Source organism: Triticum aestivum, chromosome 7A, assembly GCF_018294505.1.
Source record: "Triticum aestivum cultivar Chinese Spring chromosome 7A, IWGSC CS RefSeq v2.1, whole genome shotgun sequence".
NCBI classification, from domain to species: Eukaryota; Viridiplantae; Streptophyta; class Magnoliopsida; order Poales; family Poaceae; genus Triticum; species Triticum aestivum.
Genome location: NC_057812.1, coordinates 106,271,832 through 106,289,541, shown reverse-complemented (window position 1 = coordinate 106,289,541; position 17,710 = coordinate 106,271,832). Strand labels below are relative to the sequence as shown.

Here is a 17,710-nt window from a genome sequence, read left to right as displayed (position 1 = left end):
GGTTCATTTCAACTTTGCTGTGATGACAATACTTTGATATAACAAATTATATCCTAGATCCATTTCAGAAAACCTTGAGTTCCGACAAATCGATTCATAAGCTAGAGGATCAGGCTTCCTATAAGCTCTTAGATGCGCATGCGAGCTGAAGACGGTATCATTGATCAAAGTGAGAGATGCAGCTAAGCGCTAGTGTTTCATCTAGTAGTACAACACAGAGTGGCACATGATTTTCCTAGGATCACATAGATGCCTTCGCAAATCGTGAGAATCTTGATCTGTCATCATTCATAAGAACCTCCGGGTTTCCTTCTTCAACCTAAATTTGGAGGAAATAGAGTTAGATACCATTCTAACAAGGTGAGCGAAGGGCACATTTCTAATGATTTGAACATAGTATAACCACGCTGCTGCACATGTCAAATGAAGGGCATCTGATTAACGTTGCCGTTTGTTCATTTCTGTGAAGCATTTTGTTGCATCCAGATTTTGACTCTTCGGGTATATCTCACCACTAAGAGGTTATAAAAGCATAAAGGCATGGCTTACCAGTTTGCCTTGATCAAGAACTAGAATATTGTCCATCTTCATCACAGTTGAAATGCGGTGGGCTATGGTGAGGACCGTCATGCCCTTGCATTCAGCAGAAATAGTTTTCTGTAACAGGAATGCTGTCTGATTGTCAACATTGGCTGTGCACTCATCAAGGCAAAGTACCTGTAGAATCATTAGCAAGTTTAACTTCTTTGAGCAACTACGTGGCACGCAGCTTAACGTCATAAGCTTTTGCTGCTGATGAAACTTGCAGAAAGTTTGAAAAGACCAACATAGTATAGATACCTTTGATGATTTTAGGATAGCACGGGCGAGACATAGGAGTTGTCGCTGGCCTACTGAAAAGGATCCACCACTTTCTTTCACATGAATATTGAGTCCTCCTATTGATTCTATCTCTGCCTTCATATGGCATTTTTCAAGAGCTTCCCATATCCTGATATCTGTTGTTATACCGAAAGGGTCTAGGTTTTCCCTGTTTGTCAACTCAAAATTAGAATGCTGGACATAGGTTTCTCTGTTTAGTTCTCTAAATGTCCAACCAATGCCCACAAAATTGTAGAAGCCAGAAAAGAGAGAAATTAGAGCAACTAATAGTTTACCTCAAAGAACCATCAAACAAAAACGGACTCTGGGGTACTACTGCAAAATGTCCACGAAGATCTTGGACAGCAACTTTGGCCACATCAAAACCGTCTACTAAGATGCGACCATTGCATATTGGAGTTAAACGGAAAAGTGCATTCAGTATACTGGATTTTCCTGCTCCGGTCCTTCCTATTATTCCAACCTAATAAACCAGGGAAGTTTAATGGTAGTTTTCTGAATGACTCAATAAGAATATACAGACAGTTACCATACCTGCATGCCAGATTCAATATGGAATGAGATTTCATTCAAAGCCGGTGGTAGGTCCGCTTTGTACCTTAGAGTTACATGCTCAAACTCAATCTTCCCTTCTGTTGGCCAACTTCTATCAGGAGCTTCTGATCCCTGGAGTTCTTCTTGAGGTATACCGACATACTGCAAGCATTATTGAATTACTAGAGGAAAATATGCTTGTCAGTAACAGGCAGAATATTTCTTGGCTTTTTACCTCAACAACCCTCTCAACAGAGATCATTTCCTTTTCTGTCTCTGTAAAAGTGGTTAAGAAGCTATTCAACAGTGATACAACAGGTGCTGCATACGATAACGCCAGGCCAACCTGCAGTGTATTTTCTCTATCAAAGTCTATAGTTCAAACATACCAATATTTTCAACAGGAACAGAAATGTAAAAAAATGAGCCTGGAGTTGGTAATCTCTTATTTTCTCTATCTTAAATTCTACATAGTTCAAACATACCAATATTTTCAACAGGAACAGAAATGTAAACAAATGAGCCTGGAGTTGGTAATTTCTTCCCTGTCATACTTACCAGTCCAGGTGTACCAAACTTAACAGGAGAGTTGCTATGGAAGCCAACAACGGAAATCACGGCGATGAACAAAATGACCAACCCTGCCAACAACTAAAGTGATCTGCTAGTTAATACATTGACTGCGCGATAGGCCTAACTAATAGATAAAGATTCATGGTTTCATAACAGAAGATGAAGTTACTATCCCTTGACAAAGAGTTATACCTGGAGTCTTAATGAGAGCCACAGACTAGCAGTAAGTTCAGAGTAGGATGTTTTCTGATATAGCGTCAGTTGTTGGATGAACCTCTCTAAGAAAAAACCCTGTGTATTTTACCGTCAGTATCTTGAACAAATCACATCAACACAAGTCACTTGAGCTTTAAAGTTCTAACAGCTAGGTTCAAATGAAGGCAAAGGCTCTGGTATCCTTCATATAATTTTCAATAGTCCTGATGTAATTAACATACCTCCTTTTGGAATGCTCTTATCGTTGATGAACCATCAAGTGTCTCTGTAAAAGATGAATAGATAGGTGAACGAGCAACACTGTCAAGCCGTCTTACTTCACGTGATGTCGACCTGTAATAGAACTGCACAGAATGTTAATTTGTTTCTCCAAAAGTAGAGCATATGTACAGTGCAAAAGAACCAGGTTCCACACTGTAAATGTATTTAGGCTAACACATAACATGCATTGAGAATGTTCGAATAATGAATTTTAAAAAATTGGAAGAATGTGAAGGACCATAGCCTTAGTGAAGAAAAGCACAAACTAAGGAAATGGATAACAGTACCTGCACTTTGCTGTAGATAAGCCAGAGAGGGACTAAGATGAGTAGAAATGTAACCTGCATGGGAACATTCATGAGTTACAAGCTAAGTGAATTAATTTATTTGAATATAATGTCGGCCCACATTAGAATTATAGTAAAACTATTGCATATTTACCTGTGAATAACACAAAACAACAAGGGTGCCAAGTAAGCTGAAGAAGTTGGCCACAAATATATTGAGGATAAATGGAAGGGAATCATCAACAGTGTAGAGGTCTGACGATAATCTGGAAGTTCATAAAGTTCATCAAGGATGTTTCTGTATTGCAGAGTTTGCTGAAGATTCCTGACATACTAACCTATTCAGTATTCGGCCACTGGGATTTTGGTCGAAAAAAGAAACTGGGGCACCAATTAGACTGCCAAGAAGATCGGCATGTATCTGAATTGCTGCACACAGACCGCCATATGCAAAAGAAAATGCCCTTCCCAATGTGAAAAAGGAGTTGATTATGCCAAACCCAGCAAGGATAGTCTACACAGATCAAAATCTTTGATAAGCAAAAATGCACATCAGATCTTATTTATTTCACACGTTGTCTTCTGTTTTGAGTGACCAGATATAGATAACATATTTATAATAATAACTGTTCAAATTCAGTATTCTTAGATAGAGAGCACTCTTACCAGATAAAATCTTGTGTTATTGGTGCCTGAACTGCTATCCACCCAGTAAGTCAACCAAAGATCATTGCCATTACGAGATGCTTGCATTAAGAATGCACTCACAAATATCAGAAATACCATTGACCACCCTGCAAGTGTTGCATATTTTCTGTAGAAATAATCATTTCGGTTTAGTTGTAGTAGGAAGTTTAAGAAGCTTCCACTATTCAATGCAGTAAATCAACAATATTGCAAAACAACTCACTTGTACACAATTATCTCAACCATGCCTTCTTTCCTGCCCTCTGCTTCAGTCTGATCTCTTTGTTCCTCCTGATCAACCACTGAACCATTGTCAAGCACATCTTTAGTGTTGAATTCAAAGGTGCTTGGTCCTTTATTTTTTTGTGAACTTGTTGCTGAGACAGCAGATGAACTATCTGGATTAGATATTTTTGAATATGGAGTTGCCAAGAAACTGTCCAATGTCCCGAACCATTTGACAAATCCATTAGCCATGACCACAATCATATCTGCAGCATAAATAGCCTGAAGAAAAAGGAAACGTTGTTGTTGTTTTAGTGGAAGCTATCTTCATTTTCTTGCTATCAAATTAAATGCTCGTTTCATGCATTTAGAAACAACATGCTACAATTTGCTTTGGTGAGATCAGAAAATCATTACCTGGAGATTGTGGGTGCTTAATAATCGTGTTTTTCGCTTCATTTGTGGTCCCATAATGGCTTTTTCGAGGATCCATGAAGCAACCTGTGAGTCAACTGCACTAAGTATATCATCGAACAAGTATACATCAGAGTCATGATACAAAGCCCTGCAAGTATATGATCACGTTGTTAGTACAAAAACTTTGGACTTTCCAGTGTCAACTGCACAATGTTTTTAATATGACCTTGCCAATGCTAGACGGGCTCTCTGTCCACCCGATAAGTTGAGACCTTTCTCTCCAATATGTGACATATCTCCCCCAATCATTGTTGAGATGTCAACATCAAGGGTACATGCTTGTATTACTTCTTCATATCTACATAAATGCTCCAACACAGAATAATAATTAAAATATTACACAATAAACACCAGGTATTTCAGCTTTTAAGAAAAATAAAAAAGCACCACCATTAGTAGAACAAGTGATTCTTATTGGTAAAGATAACATTTTAATAATCTACCTCCTTGTGTCAAATCCTTTTCCAAGCAAAATGTTATCCCGTAAAGACCCAGATAATATCCAAGGTACCTACAAAAACCAATGAAAAATTTAAGTTTTATGCAGTTCAACTGCGAAATCTTAAGCCATCTCTAAATCATAAAGTACAACCTGTGGTACATATGCAATTGAACCGCATGAGTTAATAGAACCACTGATGACAGACATCTCTCCAATAATAGAGTTCAGCAAAGATGACTTGCCTGAACCAACCTGAAAATGAACATAATATTATTATTTTTCCAATTAACAGAAAACAACTGCAATAGCCACAACACTCTACAAGAGTGGTTATTTTTACTCCTCTTGGCAAATTAAGGTGCTTAATAGAAAGCCTTGTGAAAGTTCCTATCCAACTATCATTATCCAAATCAAACGCAAATTTGCATTATAGAAGTGTCAGAGAATCGATGAAGCTGGAGAAAAGAAGAAAAAAAGTGTGGCAATGAAAATTTAAGAAGGTGTCACTGGTAATAGTATTGCAAATTCAAATATGATTTTCAGCCAGTAATACAGTATCCCCAAGGTATTCTTTCACCAACTAAAAGAGAAATATTCAAAGAAAGTAGTAGGATAATTATACAATTTTAAAAATCACCTCGCCTACGATTGCAATGAAGAGGCCTTTCTGTAGCTGCAGAGATATGTCTCTGAGAATTATTTGGGGCTCAACAGTGGAGGTACTAGACCAAGAACAACATAGGTTCCTGATTATAACAGCTGTGGGATCATAGATTGTTTCAGTATGTCTGTTGGAATCATCCTTTACAACGTCACTTGAGATAGTCAACTCGGAAGAGCAATGCTCTGGAGTAGACAAATAGTTGCGCAATCTTCTGCTAGAGATAACAGACTGCAATACCAGAGAATACAGGTAAGGTTACAGTGGTAGAGATGCATCTGGCATTACAATAGCAGATAGAGATCATCTAACTTACATCAATCATCCCATTAATAACCCATGGCAATGAGTTTAAGGGAGATATTAATGTGTTGAAGAGTGCGACACAGGTGAAAACCTAGAATCCATGTATGGAGTTTTTGTCACACCCCGTGACCCGAGGGCATGTTTCAAACATATAATTCAAGATATTGCTTTACCGTGGCGGCATCCAGTGAGTGGCCCATTATTGCAAATATGGAAAAGGTGAAAAGGGAGAACAATGTTGGCGTGGTTGCCCAGAAATAGACACACCATGCATCCAGATATTTTCGAGTCTGTCAGGAAAAGAAGCACCTGTGAGTTCTAGTGCCAAAAATGCAACTTGATAGAAATTTTAAAATTGCTAACAAGCAACTGCACACCGCAAGATGCTTCACTTCTAGTTCTCTTCTTTTATTCAAGCGTTGAGTGAATAGTTTGTCCCAGCTGTACATCTTCACTGTTCTAATGTGTGCTAAGAGTTCTCCTGCACAACTTATCCTGCACAGAAAAATAGCAACAGACATTTTTGCACAATTACTCAAACTTTTTTTTCTATTCCTATTATTCAATTAAGACAATAGTTTCTTTGTTCCACGATAGTAAGAGAGGAATTGCTTATCTCACCTCTCATCTTTTTGCTTCATCATTTTTTGTGTGGCAGTAGCAATCCTTGTAGAAATCCATTTGTTCACTGTAAAATATGGCAGTGTTTTGATGACACAATTTTAACATCAATCTTGAAGTAATGATAAGAAAGGCCTAGCATGACGTGATGCAATATTTATGGAATCATGGTTGCTTTAAGATGCACATTTTTATGTGTTAGCGCTAGCATTGGAGGATGTATCTGTCAACGCCCCAGATAAACGGAGACATTGATGAAGTGAGAGGCTGAAGAATGATCTACAAGTAACATGAAAAAATGGGATTTATGACCTGGCAACTCTCTCTCGATATACGGAAACCTAGTTCACATTAAACAATTAAAAAAATACCAATACCTGGTATCAGTATGATTGTTATTGCAAGTCCAGATAGAAATGCATAATTGACTTGTGTATACAGTAGGTAAAGAGCAAGTCCAATCTGCAATGGGAAGCTAACCAAACACCAAAGTGTGCAATTCTGCAATTAATTAAGGCGGCACAAGCATACAATTTAAGTTCGTAATAGCCAAGAATCAGTAGAGAATGAAATACCTCCAAGCATCGTGAAGATTGTTACATATGTTTACTGTGCGGTCAACGTCAACAGACATGAAGGTCTGAATCTCTCCTTCAGAAAACCTAGAACGCTCAGATAGACTGAGGCATAGACACTGTTTTTTAAGGCGCATACAAAATGAAAAGGGACAAAGGTAAGTCAAGTAATGTTTGAATGATGCTTCAAGTCTATCGGAAGTTGTTACAAAATTCCTTGTTGATTTGTAAGAACAAAAAAAAACACTCTACAGCAGCAGCTAGCAACAGAAGATGCGCTACAACTATTGTACAATCTCACAAGATTGGTCTAAACAAACATGAGCTATCATACAAACTACTCACTGGATCCATACTGAATGTCAGGAAATCGTGACCTAGTGTCCTAGATGATGATTCCTATCGTTCTTGGGAAGTGAATAGTAGCCAAGATGCATACAAACATCTTAGTAATATTTCCTCACGACCAGTTTAATTAACTATTGTACAATGCAAGCAGACTGCAATGTTCTTTGCTTAATTTTTTTTATTTTTGACAGAATTACAGTAGGCATACCTTCTGGTAAACTATTCCCATCATGCTTGATCGCAACATCAACTTGAGCTTTGCAAGACGAAAGGAGTACTGGGTATCTAAAAATGACCTAGCAAACGGTGAAACAGAAATTGAATAAAGTTAATTACTAATGAGATTTGAAAAGATGCACAAGTGGTTAATCATCTGGAAATAATTGTTCAGCATTTATGTCGTTTCATTGTTTAGTATGGTCATTACGACAAGTAAAAAACCACACTTGTAATACCACAAGAGGTCAGACATTATAACTGGTGAAGTCATTGTTTTTATCATACTTATTCCATTCAGGACGAAACCAATCTAGCTAAAGCAGCAGTAAAATAAATATGTGACACCAGTACAAGTGTACGGCATGATGCATCATTCTTCAGAAGATAACATGAGAAGACCACAATGCCTATCACATAACCTGTCCGTCAGTGAATAAAAAAGAGGCTTACGCGGTTTGCAACTTTTAAACTGAATGTTTATTTCGTTCAAAATGAAACTGAAGGCATGCTGTGGATCTCAATAAATTCAATACATAAAATGGACTCATCACTTTCTGCTAAAAGAAAGACTCGTCACTCTTGTTGAAGTATCAAAAATAAATTTTTCATCTTCATGACTATGTTACCACAATTTTCAACTATAACTCATCACTGTCTAAGACTCGGTTAAAAACAATATGTCTACACTTCCAAATTTAAAGAAAAAACTAAAATGGACCCAACACTCGAGGTGAAGTACCAAAATAAAAAAAAATCATTTTCATAAATTGTGACTATTTTTGCTGCAAAATTCACTTGTAGCTCATCAGTATCTAAGACTGAGTTAAGAATAATGTGTCTAGCTAGACTTCCAGATCACACGAAAACGCACAATTAATTTGTGGTGAGAAGATTTACTTGATAATCGAAGTCAATCCTAGGGAAATGGCAATAATATATCCATCCATGCCAACGGAACCTGACAAAAGAAATGTTGATAAATACCAGAAGATGTAGCTTGGTTTATTTACATGGCTAAAAAGCACAAACAAACCAGTATAATGGATGCTACTTTGATAAGGAACATTATTCAGATACATCTTGTAGTTTATTTATTGATGAATCCCAACATATTATGCAGTGCTTCTACAAGAACTAGCAGCAGCATCCTAAGAATTACTTCTAAAAAGCTTGTGAGAATATTTGCTGATTGTCTTTGGTTTTCCTGAGCTATCCATGTGAAGCAAACTAAAGAAACACTCTGTATAGTGCAAGTTTTAGTGCCAGAGGAACATGGCAGTTATTATCCTTGGAAATTTTTAGTGGAAAGCCTTGTAGATTTTTAGGAAACAACACCTTGAATAAGCTTTATGAACTTGTTGAGTAGCAGTGGGCTTACAAAACTGATACTGTCATTTATCACCTGCACGAACGGAAATTATAATAATATATTAGAAAACAAAACAATCTGTGAATGTAGGGTTCATTCTAAGCAATAATTTTGCCAGCATTCGTTGAACAAGATAGAAATTATTAACCAAGTACATCAACCTCCTTTTTGTGAACTGCTAGCAATATATTAATCACAAAGCTGTCTGTCACAGGACCCGTATCAAATTAATAAAATCCATCCCAGCATCTAGTACATGGAGTTTTCAATAGCAATATGATAATCCTTTTTTTTTGTAACTTGGTTAATCTGGTCATGTATGCAACATGGCTATAGAAGGGGGATGCAGAAAGAGATCATGTACTTCTGTGTCATAAATCCCACGCCCTCTTTAATAAAATTACAACCCCGAACAACTAACTCATATATACGACATAAATTTACTCAGCTGATCTATAATAATTTTAAAAAGGTACCTTTAGTATGCCCAAACGTAAGTAGGACCATCCATAAGCGTAAAACATAGCTCTAAGTAGAGAAGAATCAGCATGGTATTTTTGATGTTCAGCAGTCCAGGAAGACAGAAGTTTGTCATAACAGGAAGCAGTTTTGAGCTCAGCGGGTAATTCAAGTAGATCTGTGAAGTCTAGTTGTCTTCTGATACCAATGTCCATCATTGGATTAACAGACTTAAAAGTCAACAGTTCCCAGACATTGTGCTGCTTATTTATCTGAGAGGACAGGACATAAAGCATAGAGAAACTCAGAAGCTGAACTATGTAATTTGGTTAATAGAAGCGAAATACCAGTGTCCAAATTACAAATAATCAAGTAGCAGGAACATATTTTTTTCATACACCAAAGGTTTACATTAACATACTGGCATGGTTTTAGAGGAACATGTTTGCAGGTGTGGATTGTAGGTTGGCATAACCTTAATATTGATTCAACTATTCCTGCCATGTTTGCAATTGTCACTTGGAGTTTTCAGCTGTTTGGGGCTGACACCTGCACCCAATACAGGGATGCCATTTGTACCACACAAATCACTTGCCCTCGAAACAAAGATGCCATATATTTTTATGAGAGGAAAGTTAACATTAACTTGACGAGTTTAGGCAAAATTATGCATTTATAACATACGAAATTGCACACATCCTGAATGTACAACAGGAACTCAAAAAGGGATTACAAAAACGTCATACCAAGTTTGCATTTTCAGCCTCAGAATTTTCATTGCTCGGAATGAGGGGAGCTTCGATAGAGTTAACTTCTCTGAAAGAGAACAACACAGCACACAGCTTTACATGAATTGTGAGGAACACAGCTCAGTATGAATAACAACACAGGGTTGATTATTCAACAGAGTAGCTAGGTTGCTGTGCTTGGCAAAAGAATTGTCTAGCGTGCCTAGGTTAAAGTTAAATAGAGGATGCAGCCTGCATGGATCCAAAACAAATTACAGTTGTAGTTTGACTTTGCCTCATTTAACAACAACAAACATAAAATAGAGGATGGTAAGATTAAAATAAAGCACAAGAGTGTACTAATTAGAATGACTAAGCATAAGTTATTTATACATGATATACCAATGACTTAGGTTGCATTTCATGATAAGCAACATGCTTGCTCCAAGTATAATTCCTAGTTCCTAAAAGATAAAAACCGATTTAAGCATTAATAAAAACAATAATGTGCTGTGGGTGATTTACAACCAGTTACCTTTTGTTGCATAATTTGTGTACTGCAGTTATGACAATAAGAAAAAGTCCAAATGTAATTGATGTAGAGAATGAGACGATCTCTGTAACATAGGCCATTGCCTGTAATGAACACCAAAACAGAGCATAAACTAGATGCTTCTTTTTGTGTAGCTGCCATTTCATGTCAATTTTGTATGCAACTTGCAGTACCATGCCAGCTAAAGAAACAGTTGAATGGACAGAGAAATTATAGGTTATCGTAATACAGCAGAAAATCGTAGAGAAGAGTGTCATAACTCGTATCCATAACAAAGAAGCATCACTCAAAGGGAAGAAAAGACAGCAGATTGTGTGTAAAATGGAATACCTTCATTTCTGTAAGCTTGTATTGCAAATGAGGTATCTCTAGAAGAATCTTCAACATCCAGCAGATGCATATGATTGGGTTGCATATTATTTCGGACCAAGGGCCATTGGCAGAGATAAGAACAGCTACCTATTCAAAGGACAGACTATAATGGCCGGCTGGAAAGGAAGAGCATGCAGATCGTTATTGTAATGAACCTCTTACCCATGCAAGAAACTGGGAGCACCTGAAGAATGATTCGTGGTTTGGGACATCTATCCCTTCAATTTTCTTCTTTACGAGCACAATTAGTCCAAGCAAAGAAAGGCAGGCTGCAAAGCTAGGTATGCCGAACACAAACAACTTTTCTGGTAAACGTCTCCTGACGTTCTGAAGCAGCGAGTGAAATTATAATCGTTAAAAGAACATTGGCAAAAAGTAATAACAGTGTATAAAATTATAATCGCTAATTGAAGTCTAATTAACTATCGTTGCAAACATGGCATATTTGATGATTAAACTTCTGCAACATTTAAGCAACTCTCAGTTCTCCACTTATTCAAACAGGACATATTTGTTCTCCACTAGAAACATCAAACAGATCATCAGCTAGAATCTTTGAGTTCAGTACTCCAACTGGTAGAAAACCAACCGGCAACAAAGACCTTCAGTGAGTTCTGAAATACATGGAAGTTGCATAGCAATTCATCCTTCAGCATATTATTAACTGAACCCCTGTTTCAACCTATTGTTTAATAGATAGTAAACTCAACACTCTAGATTAGTATAAGTACATAAATGGTCTGCCTGTAAGAAATAGCTGTCAGCATCCGACTGTCCTAGAATTTGTAAACAGACAATAATAACACCTTGAGAATGACAGGTCCCGCAAATAATCATATATGTTGTATTGTTGTCTCTGTCACTAGTTAACTGTCTTCGTGCTTTCAGACATCCTCAAACTCGAGAGGCCCAATTGCAAGCAAACTGAGCTGAACTTGTATGCGATTTTGCTCGGTGCTGCGATGCCTCACCAGCAAATAATAAGTTGGTGCCATCAACCATGTATCCACTATAAGTATCGATTAAGATATACTCCTATTTACTTTGATACGAACTAATTTACCAGAGCAGTTAATCAGTTCTGAACACAGTCGGACCAGTACCTCGGCTCTAGACGCGTTCCTCCTGGCGATGAAGAGCGTCAGGACGGCGACCGCGGCGACCACATTCCCCCCGAGCCCCAGCACCGTGCGACGCGGAGCAAAATTAAGGAATAGCAAAGCCAAAAACGATTTCCGATCGTCACCACCCGCACAACGAAGGAGGAAAAAGGATATAAATCCGCGAAGCACGGGGCGAAACGCCTCCCGTCCCAGACCTGCAGAAACCACCGCCGCGTCCTGATCAACACAGCGCGCATTCGAAAAGGGGGAAATCCGGCGCGCGCGAGGGGTTTAGGAGCCGTACCGTCGGATCGCCGGGGCAGAGGAAATCCATGGCGGCGTCGGGGGTGGGCGCGCGGGCGCGCGATTCGGCCCGGCGGCGAGCGGAGAGACGGGGGCCACACTAGCGAGCGGAGGAGGGAGAGACCCTCGAGCGTGCCGTCGTCGTCGCGCACATTCCTCTTCTCCCCTCACTCTCGTCCTGATGAGTGAGTGCGCCGTGGAGCGAGGGGTTTTGGTGCAACTTTTCCGTCGCCGTCTTCCATCGCTGAGCGGCCGGGCCACGTCGAGCGCGGGACCCACATGTCATGGCTGGTGAAAAGTGGCTTAAGCTTTTCTGGGGAAAAAAAGGTTGAAAGAGAGAAAGCCGCGGCCGCACTAGGGCGACGCGAATGGCGTGCGCGCACGCACCGGGCACGCGGACGCCGGTGGGAGCTCTGCGATAGTGGATGGGCTTTTAGCTTTTTGCCTTTTGGGCCTTGGATCCATACCTCTGTTACATACCTACTCTCTCTCATTTCGCTCATAGGAAAAACTACTCTCTCATGTGCTGCCCACTAGTACCGAGAGCAACTAGTTGACGAGCGCTTCTTCGGAAGCCTCATAACGATCAGCGTCACTTGGCGTGCTCTCAGCCGTTCGTCATGTGTTGCGCTCTTGGCGCTCTCTTCGAAAAAAAATTCGCACACGTTTTCGGCTTTTTTAAATGTTTTTTTTTGGATTTTGATGTTTTGGTTTTCTATCGGTCTTCCTTAGCTTTTGGATAAAAAAATATTTAAAAAAATTGCAGGAAAAAACGTGTTTTTCCCTTTCACGAGAGTAGTGGTTTTGCTTTCGCGAGTCACGGCCGTGCCTCTTGGAAACGAAAAAAATATGTTTTCTATTTATTTTTCTTTTGCAAGAGGCATGGTTGTGCTTTCACGAGAGGCACGCCCGTGCCTCTCGGAAACGGAAAGAAAAGACGAGTTTTTTGTTTTTTTTCGCGAGAGTCACAGTTTTGCTTCTACGAGAGGTACATTTGTGCTTTCGCGGGAGGCACGGCCGTGCCTCTCGGAAAAGGGGGAAAATGCGTTTTTTGTTTTTCTTTCTTTCACAAGAGACATAATTTTGCTTTCGCGAGAGGCATGGTTGTCCTTTCGCGAGAGCATGGCCATGCCTTCTCGGAAACGAAAAAAACACGTGTTTCCTCTTTTTTTTCTGCTTCTGTAAAAGGCACGATTTTGCTTCCGCGAGAGGCATGGTTGTCCTTTCGCGAGAAGTATGGTCGTGCCTCCTCGAAAACGAAAAAAACACGTGTTTTTTTTGTTTTCGCGAAAGGCATGGTTTTGCTTTCGTGAGAGGCACGGTTGTGATTTCGTAAGAGGCATGGGCATCCCTCTTTCAAAAAGTGAAAAAACCCGTGCTCTCGGTCCGGTTTTTTGTCTGGGCTTTTCATGAGAGAAAATTTCGTCAAAATCTATCAACATGGGATCTAGTTTTGAAGATCTCGATGCGAGGAATCAAACTGTGAAAGCGGTTCGAGATTTGGACGCACGGTTTAAAAGATAAAAACGTTGAAATAAACGGATCTACGGAAAAAAAATCCAGGTTATGCACATGTAGCGCGTCATTTGTCGTAACCTGGAAAAATGAGAGTGATCTTTACAATGGGTACTTTTCAATTAGTCGACTAATACCCCTAAAAAGAATGTGCTGCCCACTAGTAGATCCACACTTTCTAGCAAGCGTCGGTGCTATAGCTCGCCAACTGCAAGATAGAGCACCATCCCGCCTTGAGGGTTTTCGTCGTGACTTGGTCTGGGCTGGCTTAGCAACGTGCTTTCGTGTTGTTTTCTCGGAGCAGTTTTGAAGAGCTTCTATGGACGTTTTAAAAGCTTCTTTCTTGCCTGTTTTATCAGTGTTTTTCTTTATTTTCCATTGGTTTTTGTTTTTTCTTCAATTGGCAAACGTTTTAAAAGCTTCTTTCTTGCCTGTTTTATCAGTGTTTTTCTTTATTTTCCATTGGTTTTTGTTTTTTCTTCAATTGGAAAATAAATATTGACCTTTTTCAAAAACTTTGAATATTTGACAGAATTTTCGCCAAGAATCATGTTTTTATATACAGGTTTAAATATATTTTTAAACCTGTTAAACATTTTATTAATGCACAATTAGTTTTTGTAAAATGCACATTGAGCATTTCTTAATAACATACTCCCTCCGTTCCAAATATAAGAGTGTTCTCGACACTACTGAGTGTCAAAAACACTCTTATATTATGGACAAAGGGAGTAGTAAGTATTTTTAAATACATGTTTAAATTTTTTCAGAAACATCCTCATCATTTTCTTAAAAACATGCAAATAATATTTTAGGTGTTAGAACATTTTGAAAATGGCACGTGCATTTTTACATGTTATGTTTTTTTTTCTAAAATGCGTGAACAAATGTTTACATTTCATGATTTTTCTAATGTCATCAAACATATTTTTTACAAAGTGAAGTTTTTTAGATGTCATGAATAATTTTTTGAATGGGTCGATCATTTATTTTAAAAATCACACAACCAATTTTTACATTTTCAAGAACATTTTATTTAAATTTCTTGAATTTTTTTAAAACGTGTGATTTATTTAAAATGACACGAGCATTTTGTTTAATGGAACGAATTTTTTAAGTTGCACAAACAATTTGTTTACACTGCATTAATATATTTAGATATGCAGTAATTTTTTAAAAATTTACGTAAATTGATTTTGGAAATACATACTTAGAATATTATCAAATATAAAAAGGTAAAAAACAAAAAAGGGAAAAACGAATGAAAAAAAAAACATGCGTAGTGTGAGTCTCAGCTTGTGTTGTACTACATTGGACCTGGCCCAGTTAGCGAGCGTCGCAGGCGATGTCTCTATCCTGACGCTCTTTTTTCTTTAGGGGACCATCCTGAAGCTCCTAGTCAGCGCCTTAGGCGCTAGCTACCCAATTTGCGCTCGCATGTCCACTCCCGTGGCCCGGCCCAACAATGCGACCTCCTTGATCGCTCAGGTTTCCCCTTTTGTTGGCCAGTAGTCTATTTGTCCGTTGACCGTTGACTTTTCTAAAAAAAGTTCATAAGTTAAAAAAATTGTACATTTACTTACATTTTCAAATTGGAAAAAGGCTCATGGTTTGGAAACATGTTAACAATTTGTAAAAATTCATGGGTTTAATTTTTTTGTAAATTTGCAGAAATTATTCATGAATTGAAAAGAAATTGTGGTTTAAAAAATATTAATGTTAAAAAAATGAAACTAACAAATGAAAGAAGAAAAACAAAAGCCGGTAGAAAACCCCAAGCGGAAAACGTAGAAAAAAAGCCAAATGTATCTACTAGCTTCACAAAAGCGGAAGTGCAGAAGTCACAAGCAACTATAACATGCACTCACCTTCTCTATATATGGCAATAATGTGGAGAATATTAATATTATAAGTTTATCAACTCATTGCTATAACTCTCTACATCATCAAATACATACAAAACCTTCGCATTCTATTTTTTAACACATGCAAACCTTCCACATCATCGAGCATATGCAAGCCCTTCATATCATCGTTTTATTTGTTTTAGCAACAAATCATTCACCTAAGCTAGAAAGTCACATGAAACTATATATGGCGAGAATGTAGAGGGTATTAATAATTCAAATTTGTTCTTGATAAAAATTATTCATATAAATTCTTGTGGTAATACGCGGTGTATCGCCTAGTAATGATAAAAAAACAATTAATAAGAGTGCCAGATCAACCCTTCCGATTAAACTTACATGGTGCTTTGGGGCCGACTTTGCTCGTCAATTCTCAATGAGATCATGGAATAAATGCAACAATGGAAACATGTCTATTAATTGTCTTGCATGTCTACTATATGTCAATCTTTAGTACTCCCTCTATAAACTAATATAAGAGCGTTTAGATTACTACTTTAGTGTTCTAAATGCTATTATATTAGTTTACGGAGGAAGTAGTTAATTTTTGGCCGACTGATGAATACGTCTGATCTCCTTTTATCAATAAAATTGGATCATCGGTACATATGCTAATCCGTAGCTTCTTTTGTTGTGTTGTTTAATTGGAGTCAAGGGTGGGCATGCCACAATGGTGGAGTACTCGCCACCTGTGCCAAGAGGTCCCGAGTTCGATGCGGCCTCTATGCATTGCACCGCGGAAGGGTAAGGCTTGCCTCGTATAATCCTTCACGACACCCCACCTAGTGTGGGAGGTTTTAACACTGGGTATGTCCTTTTTCTGGCCTTGGTGTTTAGTTGGAGTCCCAGTCAACATTGCAGCATTGGATATGCTAAAACTGAATCAGTCATGGTCGTCATATTGAGTATAACATTTTTTTACTTTCGGTAGAGTGTTCTATCGGCACCAAGAGAAATGCTCTGATCTTGCATCACCGAAAACTTGTTTTGGTTGATTACTGTGTTAGTTATGTCACTGTTGGTTTTGTTTGTCTTTTTAACCCAAAACCGGATCAGTATGTGAGGAGGAAAAGAAGCAATCATCATTGATTTTTCTTTTCTTTGAATTATGTTTTTAAATATTATCTTCGTCTGTATTTATTAGTCCCCATCGTAGTTTGGGTCAAACTTTGACCATATATGTGACTAGCAAAATGTTAATGCATGTTACAAAAAATTATATTGTTGGATTCATATTTTATTGTAGTTTCCCATGATATTGCCTTTGGTACGTATAACTTATACTGTATTTTATTAGTTAAAATCAAGGTTAAGATAGTACCCAAAGTATGAGGTGAACTAGTAAATCAGGGGAGAGGTAGTATGTTGTAGTGGTGTACTGAAGCAATACTCATCGATGACCAGGATATCGAGTGCAAAATGTTCATTCGTTCCAGGGTTATAGAAGGATAATGCTCTCCAATCGTTTGTTACTCATGCAACCACGAGTCCCGGAAAATGGAGTGAGTTAATTTTGAGTACGCCAAGGATCCACAGCATCATCATCCCTTCTCGCAGTAGAATTTGTCTTCGTCCTGCTATCATGTACCACACGTGATGGTCTTTCTTCGCTTCCTCAACTACCCATCATGATTCAGAGAGTTGAAGAACTCGTGCAACACAGTTTCAGAAAAAGAAAAGAACTCGTGCAACAGAAATACCAAACCCATTTTCTCGTTAAAATGGAGTGACAACCTACTTTTCCAACGGATTGATCACAACATCATCACCTACTACGTTGAATCATCATTTTCTCGTAACACGAACCAACCACGTTGTCTTTCTGTATGCAAAAGAAGAATTAGCTACTACAGTTACAGTAGTAAACAATGACCCAAATCTACATCACCTCGCTTAAGCACCCATATTTTCCACGATGGTGCGTCGTGGATGTTGCTGGCGTGTAAAGGCCAACCATGCTCAGACACGAAGACAAAACATCAATCTTTTCTTTCCAAAAAGCTGGCAGAATTGAACTGAGCTGACCAACGGCCAAAGCAAACAGCGAGTGCTTTTGGTGCTAGTGAATTTCTCTCGTGGTCGAGCGA

General features: G+C 38.4%; 1 protein-coding gene across 5 annotated transcripts; it reads right to left on the bottom strand.

Moving 5' to 3' along the window:
* Positions 1–37: 37 nt before the first annotated feature.
* Positions 38–12,399, bottom strand: LOC123154925 (ABC transporter C family member 13). 5 transcript variants are annotated; one of them, XM_044573531.1, is made up of 36 exons: positions 12,203–12,399; positions 12,073–12,113; positions 11,899–11,983; positions 10,958–11,122; positions 10,754–10,882; positions 10,406–10,506; positions 9,889–9,958; positions 9,160–9,414; positions 8,650–8,716; positions 8,212–8,272; positions 7,304–7,391; positions 6,748–6,866; positions 6,550–6,647; positions 6,173–6,239; positions 5,929–6,046; positions 5,725–5,841; positions 5,562–5,642; positions 5,222–5,476; positions 4,735–4,836; positions 4,586–4,653; positions 4,309–4,440; positions 4,083–4,230; positions 3,664–3,947; positions 3,420–3,567; positions 3,092–3,267; positions 2,908–3,019; positions 2,754–2,807; positions 2,427–2,549; positions 2,182–2,280; positions 1,975–2,067; positions 1,652–1,762; positions 1,417–1,578; positions 1,158–1,345; positions 841–1,030; positions 550–717; positions 38–319 (listed from the first exon to the last, which is right to left on the bottom strand). In XM_044573531.1, exons 1-36 carry the CDS (start codon positions 12,230–12,232, stop codon positions 242–244), a joined length of 4,383 nt encoding a protein of 1,460 aa, XP_044429466.1. In that variant the 5' UTR covers positions 12,233–12,399; the 3' UTR covers positions 38–241. The 5 variants fall into 5 exon arrangements, with proteins under 5 accessions (XP_044429466.1, XP_044429467.1, XP_044429468.1 ...); XM_044573532.1 differs by lacking the exons at positions 12,073–12,113; positions 12,203–12,399 and having other exon boundaries at positions 10,754–10,878; positions 10,958–11,752; positions 11,899–11,976; XM_044573533.1 differs by lacking the exons at positions 10,406–10,506; positions 12,073–12,113; positions 12,203–12,399 and having other exon boundaries at positions 10,958–11,980.
* Between the last annotated feature and the right edge of the window lie 5,311 nt (positions 12,400–17,710).

Bases quoted from the DNA above. Each gene is read 5' to 3' on its own strand.
- LOC123154925 (XM_044573531.1), bottom strand. From the start codon at position 12,232: ATGGATTTCCTCTGCCCCGGCGATCCGACG. The intron at 10,883-10,957 runs GTAAGAGGTTCA...TCCTTTGAATAG, and splicing joins GCTCCCAGTTTCTTGCATGG to GTAGCTGTTCTTATCTCTGC. The intron at 7,392-8,211 runs GTAAATCTTCTC...ACCGTTTGCTAG, and splicing joins GGATTGACTTCGATTATCAA to GTCATTTTTAGATACCCAGT.